At 44.8% G+C, this 12,020-nt stretch overlaps 2 protein-coding genes across 2 annotated transcripts in view; one reads left to right on the top strand and one right to left on the bottom strand.

Moving 5' to 3' along the window:
• Positions 1-12,020, bottom strand: part of LOC140198335 (coxsackievirus and adenovirus receptor homolog) — a 298,796-nt gene that overhangs the window by 149,110 nt on the left and 137,666 nt on the right. The window lies entirely within an intron of this gene.
• Positions 1-12,020, top strand: part of LOC140198333 (uncharacterized) — a 157,864-nt gene that overhangs the window by 138,231 nt on the left and 7,613 nt on the right. Inside the window, exon 9 of the mRNA XM_072259429.1 lies at positions 9,972-10,079. Within this exon, the coding sequence (XP_072115530.1) occupies positions 9,972-10,079 (108 nt within the window). The remainder of the gene's footprint in view (positions 1-9,971; positions 10,080-12,020) is intronic.

Raw genomic sequence — 12,020 nt, forward strand, 5'->3', positions numbered from 1 at the left:
CCTGTGCGTGTATTTGTTTAACGTCTACTTGATGTTGCACTCCAAGAAGCACACAATACTTCACAAATCAACCAACTGATTCCAATGGCATGGAAACCACGATGATTGGAGCTGATGGATTTGTTGCGGCCTTCATCCACCTTCACAGCCGTTGAGTTCAAAGTAACTTCGCCCACCTCTTCCACTGTTGAGGTCTTAGTTGGATTGTTCTTTGTCAGGGATCTCACCCTCGACCTTACCGCCATGGGTGACCCTACCAGGAGCATAGCTCCAGACAGCATCGCTCTCGGGATCTCAGGACCACGCAAGCTTCTCCACCGCGACAAGGTGACAATCCATGGAGAAGCTTCACACACTACCACATCAGGCGTAATGCTCGTGTCTTCCACAGTGAAGACAGATGCTAGTACTCATTTAGTTCATCAGCCATCTCCTTGTCCACCTTAATTATTTCTGATCCTCATTTTCTAGTGGTCCTATATCCATTCTCATTTCTCTTATTTTTAACATACTTGAAAAAGCTTTTACTATCCACTTTGATATTATTTGCTAGTTTGCTTTAATATTTCATCTTTTCCCTTCTAATGATTTTTTAGTTGCTCTCTGTAGGTTTTTTAAAAATCCCAATCCTCTATCTTCCCACTCATTTTTGCTTTGTTGTATGCCCTTTCTTTTGCTTTTACAATAGCTTTGACTTCCCTTGTCAGCCATGGTTGTACTATTTTATTAATTGAGTTTTTCCTCATTTTTGGAATACATGTGTCCCGCACCTTCCTCATTTTTCCCAGAAACACACACCATTGCTGCTCTGCTGACATCCCTACCAGTAGCTCCTTCCAATTTACTTTGGCCAACTCCTCTCTCATACCACTGTAATTTCTCTTACTCCACTGAAATACTGCTACATCAGACTTTACTTTCTCCCTGTCAAATTTCAAGTTGAACGTAATCATATTGTGATCACAGGTTCCTAAGCATTCTTTTACCTTAACCTCCTAATCGCCTGTGGTTCAGTTCATATCAGCCAATTCAGTATAGCTCATCCCCTAGTAGGCTCAACAACAAACTGCTCTAAAAAGCCATCTCTTAAGCATTCAACAAGCTCACTCTCTTGAGATCCATTACCAACCTGATTTTCCCAATTGACCCGCATGTTAAAATCTCCCATCACTACCATAACATTGCCCTTTTGACTCGCCTTTTCTATTTCCTGTTGTAATCTGTGGTCCACCTCCCAGCCACTGTTGGGAGGCCTGTATATAACTGTCGTTGGAGTCCTTTTACCCTTGCAGTTTCTTAACTCAACCCACAAGGATTCAACATCTTCCAGTCCTATGGCACATCTTTCTACTGATTTGATGACATTCTTTACCAGTAGAGCCACGCCTCCCCCTCTGCCTACCTTCCTATCCCTCCAATATGATGTGCAGCCTTGGACATTCAGCTCCCAACTACAACCATCCTTCAGACATGATTCAGTGATGGCCACAACATTCTACCTGGCAACCTGTAATATTGCAACAAGGTCATCCAGCTTATTTCTTATACTCTGCACATTGAGATACAACTTCTTGAGTACTGTCTTTGCTACCCTTTTTGATTTTGCACCCCTAATGTACTGATACTCACCCTGTTGGCTGTGACTATGTCCCATCACCTGCCTGCCCTTCCTGACAGTCTGACTGCATGCTATCTTTACTTTTTTACCATCTGTCCTATCCTGGGTCCCTTCACTCCAGTTCCAAACCCCTGCCAAATTAGATTAAACCCTTCCCAACAGCTTAAATAAACCTGCCCACGAGAATATTCGTCCCCCTCGGGTTCCATCAGTTTTGAACTGATCATACTTCCCCCAGAAGAGATCCCAATGATACAAGAACCTGAAGCCCTGCCCCCTGCCCCAGCTTCTCAGCCTCACATTTATCTGCCAAATCATCCTGTTTCTACCCTCACTGGTGTGTGGCACAGGCTGCAATCCAGAAATTACAAGCCTGGAAGTCTCAGCTTTCTACCTCGCTCTCTAAAATCTATTTTCAGGTCCTCTTGGCTTTTCCTTCCTATATCATTGGTACCAATATGTACCAAGACATCTGGCTTTTGTTGAGGTGATCTGAGATGCCCTGACCCTGGCACCTGGTAGGCATCCTACCATCCGGGTGTCCTGTTCATGTCCACAGAAGCTCCTATCTGTTCCCCGGACAATTGAGTCCCCTATCACTACAGCTCCCTTCTTCTCTCTCTCTTTCTATTCTGCATCATGGACCCATGCTCAGTGCCTGTAAGCCGGTCATCATGGCATTCTCCCGGGAGCTCATCCCCCACGTAAGTATCCAAAGCGGTATTCTTATTTTTGAGTGGAATGGCCACAGGGGTGCTCTGGTTTAACTGCCTATTCATATTTCCGTTCTTCCTGACAGTCACCCAGCTAGACACTCTAACTCTCCGTAGTATGGATAGCTAGGAATGCAAACACAAGGAAATCTGCAGATGCTGGAAATTCAGGCAACACACACAAAGTTGCTGGTGAACGCAGCAGGCCAGGCAGCATCTCTAGGAAGAGGTACAGTCGACGTTTCGGGCCGAAGCCCTTTGTCAGGACGAACTGAAAGAAGAGATAGTAAGAGATTTGAAAGTGGGAGGGGGAAGGGGGAGATCAGCTCTTGGCTCCATCCCTCCCCCTCCTGTCTTCTCCTATCATTTTGGATCTCCCCCTCCCCCTCCCACTTTCAAATCTCTTACTATCTCTTCTTTCAGTTAGTCCTGACGAAGGGCTTCGGCCCGAAACGTCGACTGTACCTCTTCCTAAAGATGCTGCCTGGCCTGCTGCGTTCACCAGCATTTTGTGTGTGATAGCTAGGACTGGTCCCTTTAAAGACTCAGGACAGTTCCGCCAATTGGCTCGTCATGTTTTGGGTGCCAGTGATTGAACATTTAGGAGTAACTGAACTGAGGTTCAACGCTCAATCATACACTGACAAGTGATTTTGTCTAGTAAGGCTGCTTAAGAAGATAAGACCCTATGGACTACAGGAAAGGTACCGGCACGGATAGAGCAATGGCTGTATCTGTCAGCCAGCGGTTAGCGCATGGGAATAAAGTGGGCCTTTTCTGGTTGGCTGCCAGTGACCAGTGGTGTTCTCAGGGCTCAGTATTGGGACCGCTGCTTTCATATTGTTTGTCAATCATTTGGATAATGGAATTGATGTCTCTGTGGCAAAGTTTGCGAATTATACGAAGATGGGTGGTGGGGTAGGTAGTGCTGGGGAAGCAATGCGGTACAAATGGAAGGTGCAATAGTTCGATCTAAAACAAGCTGAAACAATAGAGGCTGCTGTGGGATGGAGAATTTGGCTAGTGTAGACTGGGAACACTGGTGGAACGATTGAGGAACAGTGGAAGACTTTCAAAGAGAATTTTCGCAGAGCTCAACAAAAGTATATTCCAGTTAAAAGCAAGACTGTTAGGTTGGCGAAAGCAAGACATGGATAGCTAAGGAAATAAAAGAATGCAACAAACTAAAAGTTTATACAAACAAAGTCACCAAGAGTAGTGGGAAACTGGAGGATTGGTGAAAACTTTAAAAAGCACCAAAGAACCACTAAGCGAGCAATAAAGAAACGAGAGATAGATGTTGAAAATAAACTAGCACAAAATATAAAAACTGATAGTAAATGTTTTTATAATTATATAAAGCAGAAAAGGGTGGCTAAAGTGAACATAGGTTTCTTGGAGGACGAGAAGGGGGAATTGATATTGGGTAATGAGTTAATGGCAGAGGCTTTTAATCACTATTTTGTGTCGGTCTTCACAATGGAGGACACATCTAACATGTCAAAGAGGGATGTCATGGATGCGATGGGGGGTTAGGACAGTGATACCATAGCTATCACTAAAGAGGTAGTGCTGAACAAACTTGTGGATTTGAAGATAGATTAGTCCTCTTGTCCTGATGGAATGCATCCCAGGTGCTGAAAGAAATTGCAGAAGTTATTGTAGAGGCTTTGTTTTAATTTACCAAAATTCTCTGAAATCTGCACAAGTCCCAGCGGATTGGAAGATGGCGAATGTCACAACACTGTTCAAAAAAGAATGTAGACAAAAAGCAGGTAACAATAGACCAGTTAGTTTAACATCTTTAGTTGGGAAAATGCGTGAAACTATCATAAAAGAAGAAATGTGGCCATTGCAGAGACTTGGATGACTCAGGGGCAGGAATGACTGCTGAGGGTGCCGGGCTTTAGATGTTTCAAAAAGGACAGGGAAAGAGACAAAAAAAGGTGGGGGACTGGCACTGCTAATTAGGGATAGTATCACAGCTGCAGAAAAGGAGGGAGTCATGGAAGGGTTGTCTATGTAGCCCCCCCGGTAAGCTTCACTCGCTGTCGTCTAGGGAAACAGCCCTCGGCCCCGCCAAACTGGGTAATTAGTTTGTGTGGATGCTGTGTAAGGTACCCCACCCCACCAAATAACAGACAATACACCAGATACGGACGTGGAGTGTGCTCTGAACATACTGTATGCCAACATCAGTGAACTTGAGACCAGGTATCCGGAGGCTTTGCTCATTACAGCTGGGGACTTTAACCAGGCCAACCTCAGAAAGGCGCTGCCAAAGTTATACCATCATGTCTCCTGCCCCACTAGAGGCCTGAATATACCTGACCACTGCTACACAGCAGTCAAGGATGCCTACCGTTCCGTCCCACGACCTTACTTTGAAAAATCAGACCATCAGGCCGTACTCCTCCTCCCGGCTTACAAACAGAAACTGAAGCAGGAGGTCACGGTGTCAAAAGTAGTGTCGCGTTGGACAGAGGAAACCGATGAGGTCCTCCGTGACTGCTTTGAATCGGTGGACTGGTTAGTATTTAAGGACTCAGCAGCTAACTTCGATGAGTATGCTTCAGCTGTCACGGACTTTATTTGGAAATGCACAGAGGACTGTGTGTCTCGCAAGATGATCCAGGTATTCCCTAACCGGAAACCTTGGATGAATTATGAGGTCGAGTCCCTTTTGAAGACTAGAGCTGCGGCTTTTAGGTCCGGGGATACCAGTCGCTACACGGAATCCAGGCGTGAGCTCCGGGAAGCCATTAAGGGCGCCAAGAGGCAATATCGAGCCACATTGGAAGCCCAGGCTAACCAGAGGGATGCCAGTAGACTATGGCAGGGTCTAAATGAGATCACTGGGCACAAAGAAAAGGCTGGGAATATCAATAACTGTGGCACTTCTCTTCCTGACGAACTTAATGTATTCTACGCAAGATTTGAACAGAAGAGGAGCATCCCGCTCCCTCTGGATGAACCGGACCTGGTGGCATCGAGATTCATCGTCACTGAGGAGGACGTTAGAAGGGCCTTCCTGAAGATAAATCCAAGGAAGGCGATGGGCCCAGATGGCGTCCCGGGACGGGTTCTCCGGGCCTGTGCAAGCGAGCTAGCTGGAGTGTTTGCTGACATCTTCAACTGCTCCTTGCTTCAGTCTAAGATCCCCTCGTGTTTTAAGAAGGCAACGATAATCCCAGTGCCGAAGAAGAGCAAGGTGGCATGCTGAATGACTATCGACCTGTGGCTCTGACATCAATTGCTATGAAGTGCTTTGAGAGATTGGTTATGGCGCATATCAACCACAGCCTACCGTTCAACCTCGACGCTTTGCAATTTGCCTACCGGAGCAACAGGTCAACGGCAGATGCCATCTCTCTGGCCCTACATTCCTTCTTAGAACACCTGGAGAATAAAGATGCATACGTAAGGCTCCTTTTCATTGACTACAGCTCTGCCTTTAATACCATCATTCCAAATAAACTGATTCCTAAGCTCCGGAACCTGGGCCTTAGCACTCAGATCTGCAGCTGGATCTTCAACTTCCTCACAGACAGGACCCAGGCTGTAAAAATAGGGGACCAGCTCTCCTCTGCAATCACTCTGAGCACCGGTGCCCCACAAGGCTGTGTACTCAGCCCCCTGCTGTACTCACTGTACACCTATGATTGTGTAGCCAAGTTTCCATCATACTCAATATACAGTATAAGTTTGCTGATGACACAATAATTGTAGGTCGTATCTCGGGTAATGATGAGTTTGAGTACAGAGAGGAAATTAGGAACCTGGTGGCATGGTGCGAAGACAATAACCTATCCCTCGATGTCAGCAAGACGAAGGAATTGGTTGTTGACTTCAGAAGGAGTAGCGGACCGCACGACTCAATTTACTTCGGTGGTGCACAATAGGCAATAGGTGCAGAAGTAGACCATTCGGCCCTTCGAGTCTGCACCATCATTCTGAGATCATGGCTGATCACCTACTATCAGTACCCGGTTCCTGCCTTGTCCCCATAACCCTTGATTCCCCTATCCATAAGATACCTGTCTAGCTCCTTCTTGAAAGCATCCAGAGAATTGGCCTCCACTGCCTTGTGAGGCAGCGCGTTCCACACCTCCACAACTCTCTGGGAGAAGAAGTTCCTCCTGAACTCTGTCCTAAATGACCTACCCCTTATTTTTAAACCATACCCTCTGGTACTGGACTCTCCCAGCATCTGGAACATATTTCCTGCCTCTATCTTGTCCAATCCCTTAATAATCTTATATGTCTCAATCAGATCCCCCCTCAATCTCCTTAATTCCAGCGTGTACAAGCCCAGTCTCTCTAACCTCTCTAAGTAAGACAGTCCGGACATCCCAGGAATTAACCTAGTGAACCTACGCTGCACCTCCTCCACAGCCAGGATGTCCTTCCTTAACCCTGGAGACCAAAACTGCACACAATACTCCAGGTGTGGTCTCACCAGGGCCCTGTACAAATGCAAAAGGATTTCCTTGCTCTTGTACTTCATTCCCTTTGTAATAAAGGCCAACATTCCATTAGCCTTCTTCACTGCCTGCTGCACTTGCTCATTCACCTTCAGAGACTATGAACAAGTACACAGATCTCTTTGCATTTCTCCCTTACCTAACTCCACACCATTCAGATAATAATCTGCCTTCTTGTTCTTGCTCCCAAAGTGAATAACCTCACACTTATTCACATTAATCGCCATCTGCCAAGTTTCTGCCCACTCACCCAGCCTATACAAGTCACCTTGAATTCTCCTAACATCCTCATCACATGTCACACTGCCACCCAGCTTAGTATCATCAGCAAACTTGCTGATGTTATTCACAATGCCTTCCTCTAAATCATTGACGTAAATCGTAAACAGCTGTGGTCCCAATACCGAGCCCTGTGGCACCCCACTAGTCACCACCTGCCATTCCGAGAAACACCCATTCACTGCTACCCTTTGCTTTCTATCTGCCAACCAGTTTTCTATCCATGTCAATATCCTCCCCCCAATGCCATGAGCTCTGATTTTACCCACCAATCTCCTATGTGGTACCTTATCGAATGCCTTCTGAAAGTCAAGGTACACCACATCCACTGGATCTCCTGCGTCTATCTTCCTGGTTACATCCTCAAAAAACTCCAATAGATTAGTCAAGCATGATTTGCCCTTGGTAAATCCATGCTGGCTCGGCCCAATCCTATCACTGCTATCAAGGTATGCTGCTATTTCATCTTCAATAATGGACTCTAGCATCTTCCCCACTACTGATGTTCGGCTAACAGGGCGATAGTTCTCTGTTTTCACCCCCCTCCTTTCTTAAAAAGTGGGATAGCATTAGCTATTCGCCAATCCTCAGGAACTGATCCTGAATCTAAGGAACATTGGAAAATGATCACCAATGCATCCGCAATTTCCAGAGCCACCTCCTTTAGTACCCTAGGATGCAGACCATCTGGACCTGGGGATTTGTTAGTCTTCAGTCCCATCAGTCTACTCATCACTGTTTCCTTCCTAATGTCAATCTGTTTCAGTTCCTCTGTTACCCTATGCCCTTGGCCCATCCATACATCTGGGAGGTTGCTTGTATCTTCCCTAGTGAAGACAGATCCAAAGTACTTATTAAATTCATCTGCCATTTCTCTGTTTCCCATAACAATTTCTCCCAATTCATTCTTCAAGGGCCCAACATTGTTCTTTACTATCTTCCTTCTCTTCACATACCTAAAAAAAAACTTTTGCTATCGTCCTTTATATTCCTAGCTAGCTTGCGTTCATACCTCATTTTTTCTCCCCGTATTGCCTTTTTAGTTAAGTTCTGTTGCTCCTTAAAAATTTCCCAATCATCCGTCTTCCCACTCACCTTAGCTCTGTTATACTTCTTTTCTAATGCGCAAGTGGAACAGGTCAAAAGCTTTAAGTTCCTCGGGGTCAATATCACAAATGACCTGTCTTGGTCCAACCAAGCAGAGTTCACTGCCAAGAAGGCCCACCAGCGCCTTTACTTCCTGAGAAAACTAAAGAAATTTGGCCTGTCCCCTAAAACCCTTACTAATGTTTATAGATGCACCATAGAAAGCATTCTTCTAGGGTGTATCACAACCTGGTATGGAAGTTGTCCTGTCCAAGACCGAAAGAAGCTGCAGAAGATCGTGAACACGGCGCAGCACATCACACAAACGAATCTATCGTCCTTGGACTCACTTTACACCGCAGGCTGTCGGGGCAGTGCTGTCAGGATAATCAAGGACACGACCCACCCAGCCAACACACTTTTCATCCCTCTTCCCTCCGGGAGAAGGCTCAGGAGCTTGAAGACTCGTACGGCCAGATTTAGGAACAGCTTCTTTCCAACTGTGATAAGACTGCTGAACGGATCCTGACCCGGATCTGGGCTGTACCCTCCAAATATCCAGACCTGCCTCTCGGTTTTTTTGCATTACCTTATTTTGCATTTTTCTATTTTCTATTTATGATTTATAATTTAAATTTTTAATATTTACTAATTTTTACTATTTTAAATATTTTTAATATTTAATATTTGTAATCCAGGTAGCGGGAAGCACAGAATCAAATATCACTGTGATGATTGTACGTTTTAGTATCAATTGTTTGGCGACAATAAAGTATAAAGTATATGCCAAAATCTTTCTCTATGACCCTATTTACCTGTCAAGCCACTTCCAACAAATTATGGACCTGTCCTCCCAAATCTCTTTGTTCTACCATATACCTCAATGCCCTACCATTCACTGTGTAAGAACTACCCTGGCTGATCCTACCAGAGTACACCACCTCACACTTACAGCTGCCATTTTTCAAGCCATTTTCCTAGCTGGTCCAGATCCTGCAGCAAGCCATGATGGCCTTCTTTGCTATCCACTATGCCTTCAATCTTGGTGTCCTCCACAAATTTGCTGATCCGGTTAACTACACTATCATCCAGATCGTTGCTATAGATGACAAACAGAACTGACCCCTACGGCACCACACTGGTCATAGTCCTCCAATCAGAGAGGTAACCATTTACTACCACTCTTTGGCTTCTTCAATGAATCCAGTTTAATCATTTTGAGCTCCAAGCAACCGAACCTTCTTGACCAACTTCCCAAACGGGACCTTGTCGAGTCTATGTAAGAAACATCTATTGCCTTTCCTTAATCAATTTTCCTGGTAACCTCCATGAAGGCCAATGTGTCAAAAGCTCTACAAGTTTGGTTGGACATGACCTCAGCATCTTCTTAAACATATTTAGAATGTTTAAAGTGTATCTGGGTGTGATTGAGAGGACTGTCCTATATTACTTAGTTCAATTCTGGTGTCCTCTGTTTAAAAAAAATGTACATTCCTCCAATATGTGCATGGGTTTCCTTTGGGTGCTCCAATTTCCTCTCTCAGACTAAAGACATATCAGTTGATAGGTTAGTAATTGGCCATTGTAAATTGTCCTGTGATTAGGCTAAGGTTAAATTAGTGAGTTGATGGGCCGGATAGTCCTTATCTCTAAATAAAATAAAATTAGGCATGTGGGAAAAGTAAAATAACACCCTTTAGATGGCATGGACATGACAAGTCAGGCATATTCTGTGTTGTTATAATTTCACAATTACTTATCTGTAACTGGCTATTGTACTTGTGTTCGCAGTCAAAAAATGTCGGTTATCATACCATGCACTGTCTGTGAAAATTATTCTGATGGTGATGCTCTATGTTTGTGGTCTTGGATTGTTCGCCCTCTTTCACACCAAGTTCTGTGAGTATCTGTGGAACTGTACTAGAATTGCATTGATTATACAGTATATTTTCAAAGTTTCAGTTGTATAAGCTGGTGCCAATTTGTAAAATCCTGAAATTTATATATGAATGTAAGTTGTGTTCAGAGTAGCCATAGGATAAAGATGGGCAAATTGTGGTTTAATGCCAGCCCAATTCTGCTCTGTGTCCCTTTGACTGATTGCCACGAAAGGCAAGGAAGCTGTAGAACTGAAATACTCCATAACCTTGACATGTCCTTTCTACAGAAGCAGTAGCTGTCCTGAACGCATGACTCTCAGAACTCAACGGCATTGTTGCTCAGTGCATGTCTACACTGATAAGCAGTTGTAATTTGAACTGTACTGTGCCTGCAGTATTGAATTTCTTTAATGTTTCCAACTGAACACAGACAATACATTGCAAGCCAGACTGTTCTCGGAGTATAATCTTCTTTCTGTGGTGCTTACTATCAGTACTCATTGTTCCAAATGCATTGGGAGGTAGCCCAGATTATCCAGAACTCTCTCAGAAAATGTCCGCAGCACGTTTTTCTGGTTTTGCAAACATCTTCAATCCCAAAATATAAATGGATGGGCAGATGGTCGCCCTGTGGATCACCAATTCCATGACTAAGGCGCCGTGAGAGAAGGAACATCTTGATTTTGTGGCAGTGAGTGTTATGGCAGAGCTCTCTGTACTCGAGTGCTGCAGATTACTGCAGATTCTCAAGTCGGAGAATCTCGGAATAAAAAGTGACGCAACATACTAACATTGCAATAGCAACTGTTTGTTGGTATCCCCTTTCATTGTGAAATAGGTGACATTGTTAGTGAGAGAGAGAAAGCCAGTTTGTATTGACTGCAGATCATGGTCCCTCTTTGTTATTAAAACATAGAACATAGAATAGTACAGCACAGTACAGGCCCTTCGGCCCACAATGTTGTGCCAACCCTCAAACCCTGCCTCCCATATAACCCCCCACCTTAAATTCCTCCATATACCTGTCTAGTAGTCCCTTAAACTTCACTAGTGTATCTGCCTCCACCACTGACTCAGGCAGTGCATTCCACGCACCAACCACTCTCTGAGTAAAAAACCTTCCCCTAATATCCCCCTTGAACTTCCCACCCCTTACCTTAAAGCCATGTCCTCTTGTACTGAGCAGTGGTGCCCTGGGGAAGCTTTGTTACTGCTTGCTTGGTGGATGGTGGGAAACTATAAGACCATAAGACAGGGGCAGAGTTAGGCCATTCAGCTTATTGACTCTTCTCTGCCATTCCATCATGGCTGATCCCAGATCCCACTTAATCCCATATACCTGCCTTCTCGCCATATCACTTGATGCCCTGACTGATGAGGAAGTTATCAACTTCAGCCGTAAATGTACCCACAGCCTGACTCCTTTAATTCCCGCTTACTGCCGCCTGCCTGTCAGCCATGCCAGTGTTTTTCCTGTAACACCATAAGATGTATTTTGTTAAGCAGCCTCAGGTGTGGCACCTTATCAGATGCCTTCTGCAAATCCACTGCCTCTCCTTTGTCCACCCTGCTTGTTATTTCCTCGAAGAACTCTAACAGATATGTCAGACAAGATTTCCCTTTACAGAAACCATGCTGACTTTGACTTATTTTATCATTAGTCTCTAAGTACCCTGAAACCTCATCCTTAATGATAGGCACCAGCACTTCCCCAACCACAGAGGTTAAGCTAACTGGCCTATAATTTGCTTTCTTTTGCCAATGCACCATACACTTTCTTAACCACACAGTCAACCTGCGTAGCAGCTTTGAGTGTCCTATGGACTCGGACACTGAGATCGCTCTGATCCTCCACACTGCCAAGAGTCTTACCATTAATACTATATTCTGCCATCATAGTTGACCTACCAAAATGAACCACTTCACACTTATCTGGGTTGAGCTCCATCTGCCACTTCTC

Source organism: Mobula birostris, chromosome 5 (assembly GCF_030028105.1).
Source record: "Mobula birostris isolate sMobBir1 chromosome 5, sMobBir1.hap1, whole genome shotgun sequence".
Lineage (NCBI taxonomy): Eukaryota > Metazoa > Chordata > Chondrichthyes > Myliobatiformes > Myliobatidae > Mobula > Mobula birostris.